The sequence below is a fragment of the Anarhichas minor genome, unplaced genomic scaffold (assembly GCF_050575085.1).
Source record: "Anarhichas minor isolate MPS153535 unplaced genomic scaffold, ASM5057508v1 ptg000002l, whole genome shotgun sequence".
In the NCBI taxonomy this organism is placed as follows: Eukaryota; Metazoa; Chordata; class Actinopteri; order Perciformes; family Anarhichadidae; genus Anarhichas; species Anarhichas minor.
This window is the reverse complement of record NW_027466448.1, coordinates 3,327,857-3,349,343: the sequence shown is the minus strand read 5'-3', so window position 1 is coordinate 3,349,343 and position 21,487 is coordinate 3,327,857. Positions and strand designations below refer to the sequence as shown.

At 43.1% G+C, this 21,487-nt stretch overlaps 1 protein-coding gene across 2 annotated transcripts in view; it reads right to left on the bottom strand.

Annotated features, from left to right (window-relative positions):
• Positions 1 to 21,189, bottom strand: part of col5a1 (procollagen, type V, alpha 1) — a 65,217-nt gene extending 44,028 nt beyond the window's left edge. For both annotated transcript variants that reach the window (XM_076098180.1, XM_076098099.1), the window contains exons 1-4: positions 21,090 to 21,189; positions 6,824 to 6,991; positions 1,088 to 1,301; positions 500 to 662 (exon numbers count right to left, since the gene is read on the bottom strand). In XM_076098180.1, the coding sequence (XP_075954295.1) occupies positions 500 to 662; positions 1,088 to 1,301; positions 6,824 to 6,991; positions 21,090 to 21,189 (645 nt within the window). The remainder of the gene's footprint in view (positions 1 to 499; positions 663 to 1,087; positions 1,302 to 6,823; positions 6,992 to 21,089) is intronic.
• Positions 21,190 to 21,487: the final 298 nt, after the last annotated feature.

The window sequence follows — 21,487 nt, the reverse complement described above, 5'->3', positions numbered from 1 at the left end:
TTGTGTTTTTTTGTGTGGAAGATGTGGAAAATGTGTTAAATTAAATTTGATTTGTGAGATGTCGGGGGATGTGACACTACACTACACTACTATTGAGGATGTGGACACTACCACGATCCCCATTCTGTGTGCCATGACACGCAGACTTTGGGATTGGGGATTGGCCATCATTTATACCACAGCCACATGTGTGTCTGTACTGAAGTTGGAATGGAGAATCTCTTAATCTCTTAAGGATTTTAAATCAAGTTGGCCTGAGAATTGTCCACAAAAAGGATTGTTTTGGGCCTCCTTACTTAGTAGCCTTGGAAATAGCGTAGAACGGGAGATGCCAAATACCAATCAATCAATTCACACACAGATACCAAATGGACACAGTCGAGTGGAAAACAAGTGTGCATCTGGTAAGATTACTTAACATACAGACAGTCCTAAGCAGTGCAATATTAGAAGAATGCCATTAAAACGTGTAGATTAGGAGTGAAAGTATAATGCCTACCTCAAAGACTTCTTCATCAAGTATTCTAGTTCCAAATACTACAATTCCCTTGGTATCGATGATGGGGTGAGGGCTTCGGAGCAGCTTCTGGGTGGCCTTCTTTTTACAGTCCAGAATGAGGGTGATGGTCTGCTGGTGCACACTGATGGCCACTCGATGCCATCTGAAAGGGGAAGGTGAAGTTAATTCACACACTTACTGGGTTACATGCTGTCCACTTACACACTGCTAAGGCACTGTCAAGAGTGCCTTTTGTGTTCGGCCTCTCAAATTCAAATACATCCCATTCTGTTTTTTGGAGTGAAATTGAATCTCATTTCACTCTTTCTTAAAATACCCTTTTTTGTTCGGTGATACAAATTCAACACTGTGTTTGCATGCAAAAGATCCACATTTACTTTAAGGGATCAAATGTACAATATCACAAACGAACACTGACGAGGTTGCATGTCACTAACAAATCTGTTGCAAAACGGGACACCTGGGCAAGGTGCTGCTTCACAAACTAAACCAGCATCAAAGTCTAACACATCCACCTGGACTTTGATTAGAGGGGAAGCTGCATGAACCAACAACCGGAGCACCTACTTTCCGTCAGCTAGGTTGACTCCTCTGAAGAGGGGGTAGTCCTCAGGGCTGGGTTTGCCTGTGTGGTCCTCGTACAGGAACACCGGCGAGCGGCCCACTTCCAGTCCGAGCTGCTGGATGCCCTGCTCGTTGTACACAGACAACAGGAAGGACTGGCTGCCCTTCTTAGGCTTCACTGTGGCCAAGATGGAAAAGTCCTCCGGGAACACATCACCTGGCAGGACGGACGGCGGGTTGAACAGAGAGAGAAACGTTTTGGAGAGTTATACGTAGCAGTAATCATTCATCATCAAAAGAGAAAATGAAATACTGTGTTTGTGTTCAGGATGTTGTAACCTTAATATTATTTTAGGAGACAGGCTGTGCTCTTCGGTGTTAAGAGGGAATATGTAAATTTTTATTTATTTTTTTACTTCAAATGGAAAGAAATGTTACAAAAACAGACAGTTTAGAATGGAAGAATTGAAAAGGATGGGCTTTGAGCACCGAAAGGAAGCACCAACAATTTGTGGAGTGTCCAAAATGTAACAGGATAGGATTAATCTGAAAGGGTTGGCTGGCAGACTAGAGGCCGGTCAGAAGGGGGAAAAAAAAAAAAAAAGTTAGAAGTGCAAAGTGGAGCATTTCCAGCGCAGCACAGGATGAGAAGCATAATGACAAAAGCATGTGATCCTGGGAGACTTCGTCGAACTATCCTTCAAACCCCTCCTTTTCCGCTCTTCTCTCTCCTCCCACAGCTGATCGGTCTAACAGACACTGAAGTGCTCCAAAGAAAGGTTGGAGATGAGGAAATGGGAGTAAAAAAAACTTACAGGAGACAGAGTTAAAGACACATAAGTATGGAAATACCAATAATACTTTGGTATTCAAACACATAAAAAGTGCAGAAACAGACATTAAAAAAGACGGGTTTGCTTCCAACTGTTCCACTGTGCAGCCTCAACTATTTCCTCCATTTTGCTAGTGTGGGGCACATCTGCCAGACAGATTCCCTTCGTGGGGTGTTCTGAGGACCCCAGAAAGAGGGCGGCCTCTCCAGCCACCCGGGGAGACTGTTGCTCGCTAATGTCGAGATCAGACTACACTTGAGGCTGTCTGATCTTTTAGTTTGAGAAAAAAGCCAATCTGACTTTGTTGAAACCACTATTGTTAAGAGAAACCCAGATATCTGGATTATATTTACCATAAGCAAAGAAACCACTCGGATTCCAGTAACAGATCTTTGCTGTGCGGTATGTGCAGAGCGGAGATTTCCAGATGGCCAGAAAAGAGAGGCAGGGTTTGCGGGTGCGGTGGTTTTGTAGCACCTCGTGCAGCCATTAAACCCCCTTACTCTGCCACCATTTCCTCAGAATTGTAGGAGACAGGCTGGAAAAGGCGAAATCGGAGTGACTAGCCAATGAGTGGCGTCTCAAAGGGAACCATAGGTTAGGAAGAGATAGTAGAAAAAGAAAGAAGAAAGTAAATGGAAGCACCGCCATGCATTCATTCTATTCTCTTTTGTCTTTCACCCAGTCAGCATCTGGGAGTCTGTTTGCCTTCCTGTCATGTCTTCCTCCCTTTTTTCTATGATTCCTTCTTTCATTAATGGCAGGCATCAAATCACATCATGCGGAGAGAGCACATGCCTTGGCAGTGCGCTCCCTCAGGAATTCAGCTTGGCAACATATGAGAAAGATTGCTTTAATTGACAGATGCTTTGACAGGATGGTGTAAGACAGCAGAGGAAGAGACCCTTCAAACACCATCGTATGGATGAGTTTGGTGAGAGAAAGACTTGAGCGGGCGGAAATTTATGAAATGACAGTGTTATGGTGCAAAAAAAGGACGACGGGAAAAGAAACCAGATGAAGGACAGATTGTCACTACATCCTGTTGGATGAGCCATGTCTGTCCAGAGACAATGGGCCTCGTGCAGGAAGAGATATAAGATATTCGCATCCACGATTTGTTCTTATTCTGTTGGTACCCAATGGTTTCTAGGATTCACCAATGTTTTCTTATTTTTGCTCTTCTTTTAGGTAATGGAAACTTGTATGAGTGGTCGAGAGCATGTTTACTTTCTTTAAGTTTCTTTAACAGTACCTCAATTTCACTACTGCTGAAGTTCTTCTCGCTACAGCCTTTTCTTGGTGGCATCTCTCCAATTCTTGGGCATTTGCACAGGGCACAACACCTGCCCTTTTATATTTTGTTTAGGGGGCATCACCTATGTTAACAATAAAAAATCGCCCATCAAGTGGGATTTATGATTCAGCACACCTGGGTAATAGCAGTTATTTTGCATTAAAGTAGACCCAATGACTCAGCGCTGGCTCAGGACAGGCTGTTTGTGTGGGGGTCGAGGGTCAGCTGTGGGTTGAAAGAGACACAATGGCACTGAAGAAGTGGGACTGCAGGGCAGAAAGAAATGACTCAGACCACTCAGGGCTGAAATTGAGAATAAAACTGCCTCTGAATTAAATTGAAGTAGCATTCATGCAGCAGGGTTTCTCATCTGTGGGTTTGTGTTTATGCAGTGTGGCCTGTCCTCCCTGCCATCACTACGAGGACTGAGATGCCCTGAGAGAACCTCAATCTGAGAGGAGGCGGGTGAAAGAAGGTGATTGTATTGAAAAATAGAAAATTGAGGACGAGAAGAGGAAATAGGAGCAATCTCTTGTTTCTGTGACCTTTTCTCCTGCTTACTCTCTCCTCAGGACCCCATAGCAAAGTGTGTGTGTGTGTGTGTGTGTGTGGGGGGGGGGGGGGGGGGGGGGTCATTCAGAAACGCTCAGGTTTCTCTGGAATGCATCTCTCAAGCCGCTACTTCGGGCCACCAGATGAGCGATACCTCATTCCTCATTTAGTGTGTGTGTGTGTGTGTGTGTGTGTGTGTGTGTGTGTGTGTGTGTGTGAGGACATGGTGGGAATGGGAGGGCTGTGGTGCCAGAAGTCCTGGGAGTTTACACTGGCAGCACCATCATCAGTGTCAGACTCAAAAGGTCCCGGAAAGTCAGAGACACAAAGACAAGACATCGCGACCAGCCAACCAGGCACGACCCACCAATTTCTTCTAGATTAAATAACCAATTAAAGTTGCTTTTTATTTTTGATATAATGTCTCAGGTGTGATATAACTAGTTTTTTATTTTTCTTGGACTATTCTCTGGGTTGATGGAGAGAGGTCTTATTTGAAAGTTACAAGAGACGGAGAGAGTGGTTTACCACCCTGTCTCCAATTTTACATTGGAGGCATTGGGAATCTACCAAACTTCTCTGAGAACGTCAGGGAGGGGTAGGAGCTATGCCAGCATTTTGACTGATCCTCTCCACCATCTGTCAGTGCGCACACAAGCAGGTAAATGGGGTAGAAAGTCTTGTGTCCAGTAATTGGTCATTCAGTCATCGCTGTGTCCAAATCCCTCCTTCTGTATGAGAAAAGCAGCATTCCAGTGGGATTGCACATTGCTGCAGAGACAACAAGTGTACCTGTCTGCTGGTGTGCAAAAAAGGATGGGAAACATGGACAAAGAGAGTGAAAGAGAGGAAGATGGATGTGTGTGTCTTTGATGTACAGGGCTCTAATGGGCAAAGGTAGGACTCGGGATGGAAGTGTTTCAAGCTCAGGGCCCAAATAACATCATGCGACTAAAGCTCTATAGTTTGAGAATAGTCTAAGATTTATTCTTGGGGGGGTTCAACCGTAGAGACCTGGCGCTACAGCATCATATGTCTTTCTGTTTGTTAACAGCCAGATCAATCGGAGATGCAACTCTCGCAAGAGTTGCTAGACGAGGACAGACTACTGAGACATGGGGAAGTGTGTGGTGCAAAAGTTAAAGACGGCCGGCGGCTTCATTGCCCTGTTTCCTCATTTCTCAGTCAGATCGTAAAGGTAAGACAGGACTCTTCTGTTTTCAGTGACTCAGTAGTTTCAAATGAATCATCCCTTCCACATGTTTGCTTAATGATTGCATGTCTGCACTTGCTCGTTTTTCCCCGACACATCGTCACAGACCGTCTGTGGTTATGGGGTTACGAGCTGGAGTGTTCTCAATCAGAGCCACTGTTGTTTTTATTACCAACATTATAACAAAACGAGCATGTCTGCATGCCTTTGTTTCCTAAATGTGGCATTTTTCGAACCTTTTGGAGGCAGGATGCTGTGATGATAATTTGGGCAATTTGCACCTCGAATGCCTCAGGCCAAAGTCACAACTCAGTAGCAAACTTACTTAAAAGGAAAAAAGAAGAGATGGATGAAATGAGCTCACACGTTTAGCTGCCCTCTGGAACATATTAGCTGTACATTTTCTTAATGTCAAGACAAGAGAGGGATCACGTCACAGACGCTTCGACTAGACTTCGTCAAGCCACAGGCGGCTAGTTATTCGGTTTGCACCTTGAGACTACGTGGTGCCTGTTGTGAACTCCTCTAAGTCTGTTTGTTTTATGTGGACTGTTATTTCGGATGATCCATTGTAGCGTGTATAATTATAGCATGTGTATCTAAACAGAGACTCATATGGGCTCTGCTGTCATGGAGCTTCAAAGTGAGCAGTATTTGTTTGATTGGAGAGCATGATAGGGCACGCCAGCCACATGAGCTCTCTTACTCTGCTCTAAGCCCCAAAGAAGAGCCACGACATGGATCAAAGGTCCACTGAGGCCAATGCAACATCTCAAAAAGACCATGAGTCGGGCTGCCATCCAATCTAAGCTTCGTGGAAGATTAGCTCACAGGAAGAGGTTTTGCTTTTTGCTTTTTTTGGAAATCTAATCACAATAATTTCAGAAGTCGGCAGTCTCGGTCAGAGACTTATGGTTTTGAATTTCTGGACTGTGAAATAAAACAGAAAGGGAGCCTAGCATGTCTCACCAGACAAAGTTTAGATGAAACACAAAGGGGGAAAACACAGCGGGGCAGCAGTGGTCTCGGAGAAATGATAGAGGGAAAATAGAAAGGCATTTGAGGGAAAATAAAAAAGGAAGGAGGGAGACAAGCAGGGAAAGAGAAGGGGGGAAAGAGAGGAAAGTACTACTGCAGAGCACCATAAAGCAGTAACCCAAAGCCACGTCAGCACAATAGAACAAGGCAAAACCCCAGACTTCCCTCCCCTCTTCCACCCCTATTTTCACTGCTTTTCCTTTGTCAGGCTCCTCCTACAACATCAAATATTACAGGGCTGGATTTCTCATGCATCTGCTGTGTGTTTTCAAAGGGGGGGAATTAGCATGCATTATCTTTTTCTATCCCTAAATTATCTTCATCATTCGAGTGTGAAAGAGCAGCAGGACTAACTCAGAGTTGTCCAGATGTGCTCGTATTTCTTTACATGTACAAGGCTGTGTACATACAGTATGTTTTCTAATAAGAGGGAGACAGGGGAGTGAAGTATGAAACAGCAGGCATACCTTGCTTGACAACCCATAAAGCAAAGATAGAGTTGATGTAAATAATCAAGTTACAGAAGCCAATAAAACTGCTGCTGTGAGGGAAAGGACAGGAACTGGCTAGGTGGGAGCAGAATCAGATATAAATTGCTTTCCAGCCACGTTTAAATGTTATAATCCCAGTTTACTATGATGTGGGGTAAAAGGTCATAAAGCGAACCAGATGGCCAAGAAAGATCTTGGAAAAGAAAAACATCCGTAGTGATTAACCTGGAGTAGTTAGTATGGAAAAATGATCCTGGTTTGTTTGAAGTCTGGAGAGAAAATGAGTAGTGTGTGTGTGTTGAGTCAGACACTCACCTGGATACAGCTGTATGGTGGGGGCGCTGAGTTGGGCGTCTTTGGATACTCTGTAAGCCACATCGGGTCCTTGTGTTGACCTCCGATGTGAGCAGAAACCCGTCGTTTTTTTAACACCCTCAGGTGAACTGTGAAAATCTAAAATCTTCAAGAGGTCTGCTGGTTCCGCTGCAGGGAGGAGAAAGAGACACAAAGAGAAAAACTATTTAATTGTCATGTTTTAATTGGTTAAAAAAAGCACGTAAATTGTGTCCAAATTTACAGCCCAAATATCATTGGTTATATATAGATACAACCCTCTGAAAGCCCAGAATTTTTGTCTGTCAAACACCTCTATTTTCTGTCTTTAGCTTTAGTTACTCAGCAGGAGATCCCACTGTAGTGGTTCAGAAAAGGTTTTAGTTGTCTAGGCGCTAAACAGAGATGAGCCCATTTATAGATCACCATGATCATGGGTTACAGCTGCAGAATAAAAAAACCCGTCCTTCCATCCATTCCCCTGCGATGCTAAACCTACCAGTGCCTCCCTTTGGCCACAACCATGCAATTAGCACACATTCAGGCCGGCCGTCCCGGCTGTAACCAGGCCACCGCAGAAGTAAACTGGGTCAGAACAATGTGACACGGGGTTTGACCCTGGACCGCACCCTCCAAAAAAGCCACCCAGGACAAATTAGCATTAGCATTAAGTCTGGAAAAGAAGGGACAATGGGTCATGTCTATAGGGACAGTCACATAAGGAATGGGAGCTGTCAGGGTGTTTTAGAGGAGGGCAAACACTAAAGCAAGGGAGCTAACCAAACAACAAATTTTATGGCACAGTTCTAAGAAATAAAACAAAGACAAAAGCATGCTGTGGAATTCTGCTGGATGCATTTTTATGTCGTCATGTGAATGTTGAGTTTCAAAGGCAACCCCTCGGACAAGTATAAAAGCATGCACATTATACCGATATACACACACACACACACACACACGTACAGAAGTCCCAGTGTCAGGCTACAAAGACCACACACACCGTTCAGAGGAAAAAGAAGAAAAAAAAACGTTCAATAGCCCCATCCATCCGAGAGTGAAAGGTGGAAAGACGAATGGGCAGAGCGAGAGTGTTTGTACACTCTGCGTCACTCTGCAACAACCTCCAGCTGGATGTCATTATGGCTCACGTGCAGAGCAGATCAATTAAAAAAAAAAAAGACAAAGTGGACATTCTCAAACAGAGGTCTCTATTTAAGAAGCCTCTGGCTGCACGTGTCCGTCCACAGCTGTACAGTGACGGTGGGGGAAAAAACAACTTCCTCCTCATCTCAACTGAAGTCTGATTGCATGTTGCAATCAACAAGACAAAGACCCAACTAAAGCGAGCCCACAAAGTATTCAAGACCAAGAGTTTGTAAAATGTATAAAAACTTCAGTTTGCCCCACAGACAGTCATTGAGTAGGCTGACTTTTTTTGATTGTATCTTATTTCACTTGTTGACCAAACACACTTTATACACATAAATATAAACCGTCTGAAACAAGTCTGTGAAGACCATTTCGAGGAGAAAACGTGGAATTTGAGTTCAATTTGGTGTGTGGTGATTTCCCCAATCAGGATGTTCTCATCTCACTCGTTCTATCTCTCTCCTGAGCCAGCCCACTCTTCCTGTCTTGGAGGAAGTCTGTTATCCAAACCAAAAACGCTGTAATTGTTTTTCTGCACACAGATCGTAGTACCTCATCTGAGAGAAATATATTAATCCGAGCACCACGCCACATCAGCTGCAAAACCAACCTAGTCCGGCATTTAAGCATGCCAAATGGATAACTTTATTGATAGTCCTAGAAGTGCATACCACAGGACGACAGGGCCTCTAAGCAGGTGAAGGGTCCCAACAAATACACAGCTTTGTCTGTCATCAGCTCATAATGAAGACAGACAGAAACTCCCCCACCGGCCAGAAAATGTTCCATCACTCACCATGAGGTGATGAAGGAGGTTCATTTAATGAGCTCCTCTGAGCGCTCTGCAACGGGGTAATCATTTGTCGGAATGACAAAGTGTTCTGTTACAAATGCTCAAATTGATCTGTCATGAATCAAAAATGTCTTCTACATCGTTATCAATTATTTGTCTGGCATATTTGGCATTTGGCATATTTGTATGCCAACGACAAACTGAAAAGTTGAGTAAATGTCAGAAGATACATCATTAAAGCAAAGGACTCCGTTCACTATAAATTCCTTGTGTCAGTGAGGCAGGCACAGGCAGTTACGGTTTCTCAGTCACCAGTATGAGAGACGCAAGTGACGCATAAACCGGCACTTAAAGCGTTTTTATTCAGTACATGTTTAACAAGGACTATGGTTGACCAAAAGCAAAGCTCACAGTTGTTGCCCTTTACTCAGAGAGCCGCAAATGTTCCTTGTAAAAGCCACACGAGTCTGCTTCGACACTGCAGTAATTCCCTCTGACCAGCCAACGGCACATTATTCCCATGGGAAATAAAACAATCGATCACTGACGGTTGCAAAGACGGAGCCCATACAAGGCACGGAAATAGCGTAATTGTCGAACAATTAAACACGACGACCACTGTCTAAATGATGGAGCTTATATGTCACATTGAACCCAAGCCACAGTGTAAAGATCTGCCGACGGTTGATCACGTTCATGTTCTCATCTTCGTGTAGTCTCGCCCTACCACAGTTTCCCCATTTCCTTATATGGACACAACCTTGCGTAGGCCCTTCTGCTAGAGACTCTGATGGTGACACTTCATATCTTACCTCATATTATCGTAACACTCATAGAGGTGTAAGAGTACTCCAACATCATCCTGTCAACATGGGAGCACATTAGCTCTAGTTTCAGTGTCACTTTATGTGCAAAGGTGCTCATAATGCTGGTCTTGTTCTTAAACCTATTTGTCAAGTCTGTCCCCACACTTAAGTGTCTGAACACTAACAGATAAACACCGGCAGTGGAGCGATTAGATGTTCCCGTCAAGCCACAGCCATTTCATTACTTTACAGATGACAACAGCACACAAATCGTGATAGATTATTTAAATTAGTTCCTTTGGGCAATGGCAGCCTACATTCACAGAACATCAAAACAATATGGCTGTCATAATAACAATAACAGCATCATAGTAACCGCCAGCTCAGCACCACAGGGAAAGAAGGGAAGGAAAGGGGGGGGGGGGTCTGTAAAGAGCATCCAGTCGATGCTAACTGTGTCACGACCCCTGTTGAGGAGTGTTGCTTTTGCTAATCCACACTGACACAAACTAATCCCATGAAGATCAGCCGCTTTTTGGGAAGGAAACAATCGTCATCGGGATGCCCCTCGTTCCAAACCCTGATAACCACTCTTTTCCTTCCATCAATCAGCCCGTCATATCATCAAACCGTTCCACTTTCTCATTTCCATTTTCCATTGTCCTTTTTCCTCATGCAAAATCCGTTATATTTATTTTTTCCACCCAAGTTTTTAGATCCCGTGATTGATCTGAAGGCGGCCACGGGGGCCTCTTCTGGGTCATCTGGAGGTGAGCCAGGTGGAGAGGGCCAATTAGCAGCTTACAGGAAACGAGGAGGAAGGTGAAAGGATAGCATAATATATCTCGCTCAAGACGGCAACTGCAAAATAATAGACCCATCGGAAACCCATCTGGGAGCAGCAAATGTCTTCCCCAATAAAGCCCATGACTCGCCTAATGCTAAGAGACATTTTCTCAGAGAGAGAAAAAAACTGTCAGACGGGCACAAACATCATCAGCTCGATTTCCCTCCATCTTTCACATGTCCTTGCACACCTTCATTCATGGATTTCTGTCCCCGGCAGTCGACCTTCCAGCGGAAGCTGTCCCGACCGCATCCTATGGGTGCGAGTCCCACCTTGTTAAGCTGAGATGTTTACCCACTTAGCATGGCAGATGCCTCGAGAGACCAACACCTCTGGCACCGGATGCTAAAAATACTTTCCCCCTCTGACCACAGCCCCTCACATCCAAGAGGCAGGGTACACAGTAACTGTTTACATGACACGGTCTTGTGTACATTTGCTCTCTGCCGGTTGGCCGTCACCTTTCTGCTGCTTTTACTAAATTCCATGTGACGGAGCAAAGCAAAACAGAAGAAGCAATACTGTCAATTACTGCACGTAGACTTAGTAAATAAAACTCTACACAACTCAACCGTGTATATTGCTATGAAACCCTCTTAAATGCTTCAAAGCTCTTTTTTTCTGAAAGATAAACTCTTAAATGGATGAGGTGTAAAGTGTCCACTTCTACTCCCACAGGTAGGTCTTCTCAATGTGCCATGTGCACAGTGGGAACTTGAACAAATGAGTGAGCAAAGCGCTGTATCTTTGATGTGATGTGATAAAAGACGAGCGGTTGACTTTGTCTTCAGCCTTTTATGGGTTTATTTTGTCAGACATGGGCTGGATGAGGTCGCAGCAGTAGAAGGATAATGAATTCATAAAAGTACTAGTAGTTTACGTGTGAATTATTTCAAAATGTGTGGTGACACCAACTGTTTTACAACCAACTGTTACAGAGAAAAGTGGGCATGGTGTGGTTTTGCAAATGTCGTCCCCTCCCTACCTCACTTCGCTTCGCTTTCTTTCCACCTTTTTTCTCTCCTTCTCTAAACAGTAGCTTGAGTGCCAGATTCATAATCCGGCTCTCGGCTCGGTGCCAAAACTGTGGTGGATCCCATTCCCCTAACCTATCCATCTACCCTCAATTTCCACAAATGCACACATACATACACACATTCTGCAACAACACTTGTGTGACTCCAGACGGCACCATTTCATTTGACAGGCGGAGGGGTGCCGGACCAGTGAATTAGGACTTTTTCATAGGGGGGGGGGGAGAGATTAACATTCTTCCCTCTTTCCCTGCCCCCCCTATCCTACTCCAGCCCTTCCTGAAGTGAGGCCTGACTCTCCAGGCACATGCTTGACCTGGCGCTGAGGACAAGGAGTAATTAGCAGCCATAAAGAGGACCCTGCCTCTCCTGGAAACCAGCACAGCCGAAAACAAGAATGCCCAAAAAGAGACTTCCCCCTCCTAGAGCGCATCACAGACAGGGAGGGTGTGAGACATTTTATTATTTTTCCGTTTTTTTTATTTCACCTGATTCTGTTTAAAACTTAAACTGAAGCCAACTGTATTGAAGCTGGAGCCTCACTGTGAATGCAGCTGGCTACAATTAAGGCCCTGACTTTTAATTACTTAAAGCAATACTCTGTAACCAAAATAAGTAAGACATTCATCTTCTCGTAAATTATTAGTGGAGTTAATAATAAAATGCTCTGGCTCAATTTAACACAAGCAAGGGTTTGCAGCTATACAGCCTTATTTGGTTTAGCATAACCTCTGGCTGAGATGGTGCGCCAGCTGGATCCTGAAACAAAGCCTATACTCAATACTACAGTGTGAAATAATGCCTCTGATCCTTTTCCCCTTAAGGGTATTTGTTTATTCTCATGAAAGTGCATTAACTTGTCCCTCCTCTGCTACTACAAAGTACTAAAGGCATCAAGATATCAGGTCCAAGAGTGCTATAACAAACCCGAGTCACAGAACCATCAGCATTGACCTTAAGTTGTTGCTTCTGGGTTTCATGTGACCAGACCTGCAAATCATACTGCGGGCATTAACGCTTGCTAGATTGAACGCATTATATACACTGCATGGACATCCTGTGGGAGAACACACACAACTCTACTGCAGACATGCAACACATGAGTAAACTAATGCCAGCACAAAACTGAGTGAGATTTCAGTCAGCAAGATGCTAAGCAATCTCGCACACCTCCGCGCCTCGGCTTAATTAATCACTGATCCTCCACACGTAAGCTTTGCAGCGAGGATCAAACTCAGTTGCACCAACATGTGCAGCATATTGTACTAGAAAAGTTCAGAAATGATTCTTAAAGTAGAATTAACACATTTTTTCTCTTAAAAATGAAAAGTTTCATTTATATTCAATACACACAGGGGTTTTGCTGCTGCAGCCTTACGTGGTCTGGTAAGACCAGTGGCCAATGTTGGCAAACTTTACAGAGATATTGCTGAGTAACTGACAGTCATGAGTCAGTTCATTGACTCGCCTTTCTACTTTTGCTTGCCTGTTACCAGCTTGTTGCCACATTCCGTGTTGTTCACGAACAGCACAGCTGCTCCATTAAAAGCTAAAAAGGCAAATTTAGGTGGCAACTCTCAAAAGGCAACTGAGGACAGTGTTTACCCCGACATGAGTAAAGTGAAGTGACTTCACAAGCCAGGATCCGTTACGTTTCATTTTATCTGACAGCTTTAGTCCAGACTTTTCAGGACACTGACCCAGTGACCGGGACTGAGAGCTGCACATGAAAGCAGCGGAAGGGAGGAAGAGGCAAAGAAGGAAATGAGAAGAGTGAGAGCTTTTGGTTTATACATGCAATGCCCTAAGTTGTCTGGTCAAGATCAACCCACTCTGACTCATTCATAATGAGATAGTCAAAGGCTAAACCCAGCCTCTGATTGTAAAATTACAGGAAACACCAATCAAGATTTAGAAACAAAAGAAATGATAAGCAGTCTGACCGAAACACATGCAGAGGCAGAACGAAAAATCCACCCAGAAGCTGCAGATATAGTCGTGCATATCTACCCGTACATCCACAGACGTACTGACTCTCACACACACACAAAACCCAAGCACACAGTCCTGAAAGATGATCCAGAGAGTTTTTTGACCAGAGCTTCTCTCGTGTACTCTGTACTCTCCGTGCTTTAGCCAGACTCTTATTGCTTTAACAGGGGGAATACCAGATGGTTTACTTCACTGTATCCTGCTGCAGCTCACAGCAGTGAGGTTAAATCTCTGTCTGCCGTCTACCACAGAGTAAGATGGAAAAACTGACTCAAGATTCCAATGTGCACCTCTGAATGCTCATTTCACAGTAAGACACTGCATGAATGGTTTATATGTGAGGTATGTGATGGCCTTCATCTCTTTTTCTTCTAATTCCACCCTTTGTAGTTTTGTCGGCTGTGGCAGCTTCATTCAGTTTATTTTTCTTGCCTCCATTAGCAACTTTATTTCCCTCTGCCTATTTTATCTTTTCCTCATTCTGTCTCTCCCACAGCAGATATGGTTTTGATGGGTGACTGCTGAGAAACGTATGATAAAATAGGTCCCCGCAGCACTGACTTCAGAGCACCATTTCCTCTCACCCAACCAATATTCCACCGCCCAACACACAGACACAAAACAATGACACTGAATCTAAAAAATATGAAATCCTCCACAAGAATGAAGCTTTTTTTCCTTTTTATCCTGCGCTGACACACAAGTAAGGCCTTTCAAAAGCTAAGTGGCACCATTTTCAACACGTCACTGAGGTGAAGAATGATGGGAATCAATCTAAATATGCAACGTACACTCACAAAAGGAACATTGTCATCAGCAACAAGAGTAGATGACAACGCAACACCAAAATGATTTACAAGGATATTTTTCCTGCAACTAAAACAATCAAACTCCTAATTAAAATCTTGTAATGCTTCTAGGGATTGCTGAAAAGAGTGACAACACAAACATGGAAAAATAAAGGGAACTTTTAGAGGTTATCAATCACTGTTCTGTGAAAGGGATAATAACACCCACTGATAATAAGAACATACTGTATTTGCAGCCTGGGGTAAGGAACGTTTGCCATATCATGTAGTGCCAAATAATCTGCCGGAGTTGCATTGACAGCCAATTCAACCGTTAATTCATCTCCTACTGACACTTTAACCAGAGTCGCACTTGAGCAACATCAACCCTGTGGGTGAACAGACGTTACCGTGTGAATAAACTGCCAGACTGACAGTAGCCTACTTTACCTAAGTCATCATCAGCTGGGTTATGCTCCCTGGCGTTTTGGGGGGTTTTCATGCGTACAAAGGTCAAGACTTTGACATAGACTTGCACAAAAAAAGCATTTTAGCTCAGTGTGGGAAAAGATGGTGGTTTCGGTTACTTGTAACAGTAAATCATTTTTGACTTTTTCAATTGGTAAACAAGTCTTTCCTTAAACTTAACCACGTGCTGTGAGTGTGTAAACGTAACCATAGTTAAAGGGGACATGTCATGCTCATTTTAAGGTTCATACATAATATTTGGGTTTCTACTGGAACATGTTTAGATGCTTTAATGTTTAAAAAAAACCTTTACGTTTCTCATACTGTCTGTCTGAATATATCTGTATTCATCTTCTGTCTGAAACACTCTGTTTCAGTGTCTGTCTCTTTAAGCACCCCTCCTGAAAAAGTCCACTCTGCTCTTATGGGGCAGCATTTCCTCTCTTCCGCATCTGTGCTGTCGCTGTGAGTGTCAACGACACAGAGCTTAGCGGCTCTTCTCCTGGTGACCGTATAAGTGTGACATCACAACCTTATGGAAGTCCTAACGGCTACTTTAAGGCACGGTTTCAAAAAAACAAGTTGTGTGTAATGCGTTTAGATAATTTCACAGTATTTACATAGCACAGACATGCTTTATATTCAATGGAAATATCACTTTCTACACTATGGGAGCTTTAGGTTTTGTCATGCTTTAATTGCTATGATTGTAGCGCAAGAGCGGGTGTTGTAAAGTCAAGAAAAATATGTTGTCAGTGAACATTTTACTGATATGTTCATCTTTAGACACATTCATTCAATTTAGTGATGCAAATTAGTACTATGTGACTGTAATTTCTAGGTAACGGTGTTGCTCAAACACTTTCATCTTTCTCCATTTGTCTGACACGTTTCCTTCAGCTTGCAGTGAAACTCAAGATTGGTCCTTTGTTACGACAAAACCAAATAATTACAAAGTACTGCTGAATAATCGGAAACTCTGAGGCTTGAGTTAATGCTGATTTAATGGCTTGATGTTTATTTCATCGCCTAGTAAAGTAAAAATAGAATACATCTGACAACAGTGAAGTTTCTGGAGTGACCAGAAACCTTTGTATTTCCCCAAGTAGGAAAGAAATGCTTACACTCAGTATTCCTACAAGGCTGTGGCTAAGCTCGGGCTGGGGAAGGGGGGAATGGGGTTGGAAAGGATGAGTCATACATTGCTTTCCATGCTCAATGATTATAATACCCATTACAGAGAAAAGCACTGTTCCCCAGCTGAAGTGAACACTCAGCTTGTGAGCCTTTCACTCTGCCATGCACTGTATGCTGCAACAAAGCATACTTAAAAAAATCAAATCCAGGAGTGGGAGTTGCATCATGAGGTAGCACATCCAACATTTACACTGATGCGTTCGCGTTGACTTTCCCAACACAAGCGCCTCCATTTTGTTTCCCTTTTCTCAGGGAACAAATGATCCATCTTTGCCTGGGTTTTTCTAGCAGTTTCTTGCTTTGGGCCAGCAACACCTAAAGAGAAAACCATCTGCATCTGGCTTCAAATCAAGCACGCTGTGTCGTGAGTACAGAGGACCATTGAGCAGTTCGAAACAATTATTTGGCCCTTAATTAGTCTGGAAAGGAATAAATGATATACTGTCCAGGATATGGCAAATAATGCACTGTGTGTGCTGCACAAAGGATCTCCTTAACACTGACACGGGGTCAAAAACTCGCCCTGCATATTTTGTTTTATCTCCCATGTTGTTATCAGACATTAGAGCTGATTTACAGAGTCCTTTCCACAAAGCGCGCATTTACAGGCTGAAGTGGCACATGCAGTTGCAGGGTCACTGCTTTTCTCCACAGACCAGCTAACTCTGATTCCTTCCTCAGCGCCACCTCAATAGGCGCACACAAGAAGCCACTTTTTCTCACCGCCACTTATCTGATTGAGTCAGAAAAGTACAGTTACATGATTACTGATGGGAGCGGGTGATGTCAGTGTCTCGAGACTCATGGCTGCCATGTAGCTAGGTGATGACTCAGAGGCACATCTGTGTTAGAAAATTTGAATGACCTTAGTTCGATAGCATCTTTCATGACAACCAGCTGTAACATTTACAAATGAAGCACACCAGAAGTTATGCAATTTGTTCAATTTGGCATGGATTCAATCACCTATATAGGCTTCTAATTGGCCTCATGAATCACTTTACACACCGTGACAAAAAGGCACAATTTACCTATCCATATAAATTCCTTTAGAAGAAGAGCTGTCCAGATATAAAGAGACTAATGAAAGAAAGCTGCTGGCCAGCTGTATTCAACCTTTAACCCCGTCATGAAGTTGGCTGGCTTAACAAAAAGAACCTTTTAATGACCTTGGATGTGGAGGCACGCTGCTATAAGGCTGCAGATGTTAGGCCCCATTCGATTAGGACTTTTCTCTAAAACCAGCACAGAATGGTGTATTTTCTTTTTAAAATGCAACAGTAGAGTTTTTTTCATGGTCCCCTGTTCCACCAAGAATGGAAGGAAAACATCTGGAAGACATTTTTTCGAGGTTTTTGGAGGGCTTAGCAGACAGCACAATGGAACTTATCGAATCCAGATGTTAAGGCGCTCAGTAAAACAGCAAGGCCTTATTCTGTTCATTCCTTTCAAATGTACATGAGGGTAAAACAAATGCCAACTCCTACTAAATATATAGCTTCATTCTTGAATTATGACCACATTTCCTTCTTTCTTAGCATATCCAGTGGTCCTTTCATTGCTGCCCTCTATTAGCATCAGTAGCTTTGGCCAAAATCCATCCTTGTTTTCATTTGCACAAGGTATTCAAAGAATGTTATTTCAGTATTTTTGATGACCAAAGTGCTCGACGCGGGTAAGTTCTGGTCCTGCGTGGATGTTTGTTACAGATAAAAAACATTTGGTTAATTAATGATAACAAACCACAGCGCAATGAGTCAAAACTGATTTTCTACGATTTATGAAAAGAGTTCATTGATCGAGGAAACTAAGTAGAAAAAGCAACTCAGCAAAAAACACAAAGGAAACCACTTGGAGAAGAAGGTATATTTGGTCTACAGCGGTTATGCCGATCTTTAAACTACAAAGCAACTGAGGTCCCCCACTAGGAGGCCAGGGTGTCTATTACATGTAAATGGCTGTTATTCAGTCAGACATCTGGAAACATCAACTAGCTAAAAACAAGAAAGACAAAGCACCTAAATCAGTTTAAATTCTGCATCTCAGGCTAACGATACCAATCGGACCGTTTAGTCCAACAAGAGGAAAATTGCTGCAGAAATTCTATTCTTAATTAGAATTACCGCCTTGCTTTACTTCCATGTCTGTCCAAAATGTCCTCACGCCATCATTTTATTCTATTAGATATTTGTGTGAAATTGTCATAATTAGCATATGAATTATTGAGTTTCAGTCACCTTGACCGAATTCTGATCGGTACATCCTATAGCCCATGTGGAGGTTTGTGCGAGACGTAATGAAATTCCCTCCAGGCATTCCTGAGACACTGTGTTCAAGTTAACGGGGCGGACGGATAACCCGAAAGCATAATGCCTTCGACACGGCCGCCGGCGCAAGAGTCAGACTCCAAGACTCAGCGGAGAATTTACCGGTACAAGGAGCAGTGGAGCTTCAACAGCAAGAATTCCTTTCTTCAGGCAATGAAACTGTAAACCTGACAGCAGTGGCAATCCCAAAGTCCCGGCCTTCACCTTCGAACTCTGACCCCTCTTCTCATTCTTAACCTCGATGTCCTATAGGCCTCCTGTTAATACCACTTGTCACATAGGATAAAAAGTAAGGTTTCCTTATCAATGCCAAGGACAGATGAACTCCGTGAAGAACTGGGGACCATGACTCAGTCTTGACTTGCATTTACTGCGCCGATCCTCAACCTAAGGTTGCTGTTAACTTCAAACGATTTGGTAGCGTGCAAAAAATGTTTTATTCATACATGTTGAGAAGGTACTGCAACACTGGAGGTATATCTCAATCGTTATTATTTGTCTGTCAGTAGACCTATGTAAAATGATATGCTATCATTTTGGGCAGGCTAACCATTTAACAGGCTAATGAGCTAAGCTACATTGGACTGCAGACTTATCGTTTTAATTACACCAGTACAACCTTGGAGCTAAAGTTACAAAATATAAATCAGAAAGCAGCTGTTTTCCGTGAAAAAGCTCAGGTAAATCAACCATAGCCTACGCCTGCCTGGCTTCCCAACACCTGCCAGGACACAGACTACATTAGCAACGTGTTAGCTACTTAGCACAGGGGAACCTTTCAGCTAAAGAGCCGCATTTGGAAATAGGCCGCTGTTTGCTAACACATTGAACTTTATAATATGATTGTCAGTGTCGGGTTTTAAGTTTGATCTGCTTCCTCCAGGTGGTGAAAACATCATCACCAGCATGAATACAGCTTTATAAACTATAAAATCTGCTATAGTATATACTATATACACTATACAAAAGCATCATTAAATGGAACATGTAACAGCAGCTCTCTAAACTGTGTCTACTGTTTTATTATAGCTACCCAATAATACGACAAATAATTTTGCTATACCTGCATTTGAATGCAAGTATACTGTGTATAGAGTTGACAAGTCCCAGATAACCAGTGCTGGTGAGTTTGGCAGGCCTCTACAAGCTTGAATGTAGGTCCTCCCTGAGGCTAAGAGGTCATGTGGCTTGAGTCAAAATTAATCTTTTACTGCTGACAACGTGTTTGCAATTACCGTTTGTATGGGGAAGGCACATACCAAAATGTATTATTTTATCATAATTCCACATTAGGGTGAGTATTAAAGCAAAAACTGAGTTGGTTGCATGTCGAATAAAACTAAAATGTTGCTCGTCATCAAGTATTTCCCACTATGTCAACTTTCAAAAAAAGACTGAGGTTGCTCTCTATCGGAATTATGAGCTGATCAGATCCAGCTTGCAGCATCAAAATGGTTTCAGTCCCAATTTCTTTTATGTCCCACCAAAACTCAAGTCCATCTCCTCCCCCGTCATTAAAAATGACCCAGATATGGATGCAACGGTTATAAAGTGACCTAAGCTGTGTTCAGTTAACAATCATTGTTTATAGGCAACATGAAAATAAACAGGCTGCAGTAAATCCTTTATATGTTTAACAGGACAGCCCATATATGAGCTTGTAAAGCCACTTCAGCTGCATCTGCTTTTTATTTCAATCATTTTCAACAGTGTGGACTGACTGAGCTTCAAATTGAGCCTCCGACTCGGTCCACACCATCAGCACAATCTTGGACACTTTCTAACTGTCCGTGAAGCAGACGGAAGAAACCACCTGTTCACCTCAAAGCCCCGTGTCAGACAACAGACCACCAACCATGCCAGGCAGTCTTGAAGGTGCTAATAATACATGTAGGCCAGACCCCGGACCCACTACCACAGCGCCGCGTGACCTCCGAGCACCCATGGGACACAACAGCACCGCACAGAAGGGTCTAATGATAAAATAAATCTCGTCTTCCTTCCAGCCTTATTCGCAGACTGGGTTTAATTAATTAACTGATATTTAAGTGGCATGCTAAACTTTTACGTTCATATTGTCACACTCTTAGTTACATAACTGTTACCGAGAAGCATGTGGAGAATTTGAAGAATGCAATTCATGAACTATATGGGGGTTTTGAGCCTAAGTAAAGGGCACTTGTGCTTCAGAAACTGTAGTTCTGATGTCAGTCTTTAAGGCGGCTCCACCCTACCACTCCAGATGAGCTGCAGCCCCTCCTTCTCATGAAAGTTATGCTCACACCTCTCATCAGTTAAAAAAAAATAAAACTAGAGATAAAGCACTTTTAAATTGTCTTGAGCTGCTCTACAGAAAAGTTGTAATTACAGCTTAATAATAAGTCTGCAAAATGCCAAAAAAGAAATGTGATATCTTCTTCAAGTGACATCTGAAAAAGACATTGCATTTGTAATTCAGGGACATAGTGTGCAGTTAACCCTTTCACCATCCTATGCATGTAAACTTTGCCACAACAAGCCATTAAGCTTATTTATGGCCTAGATCTATATATTTATCAGCTGCTGGATGTTTTTTTGCAAAACATTTTTTTGCACAACTTCACAGCAGCGGAGTACCAGTTCCCCAGACACAATATAAGTGGCCAGTTCAATATGAGCCTCTCTCAAAAGAGTCTTTTGATACACTGACAAGTCCTATAGTTTTCAAACAGACCAAACTGCATACATTACAAAAAGGCACAAAGATGAGTTTAGGAGGAGGGGCGGTCATCACAGTGAAAAACTTTTTCTTTTTTTTTTGCAGCGCAGCTCCAAACTGCACGCGCAGATCTCACAGCTCCATCTTACCTGAACTTGCTTGCGATGTGACAAAAAGCAGAATCACCGCTAAAGTGATTTGGGCGTCCCTTATCCTCCGTTTAACTTTCCACCTTATATGGGTATCCATGACCGCCAGAGACGTCCACGGCAAGTGGATTCACCTTTTCTTTTCAACTTGGAGCAACTAATTACACTTGCAACAGCTTCTGGTCAGGACAAAACTAAAAAAAGCCAAAAGTCCCAGAGAAAGAGAGAAAAAAGGGGGAGGGGGGGTGTATCGTTATTTCTCAAGCAGCCATAAGGGTTTGTTGGTGTGCGTTCATCCAGCTAGTTGACGGATGGGCGCCCGTCTCTCCCGCACTGCTCCTCTCCGCGCTGCGTTTCTGAACTGTCCTGCACCGCTGCGCCTCCGTTCAGAAGTGTTG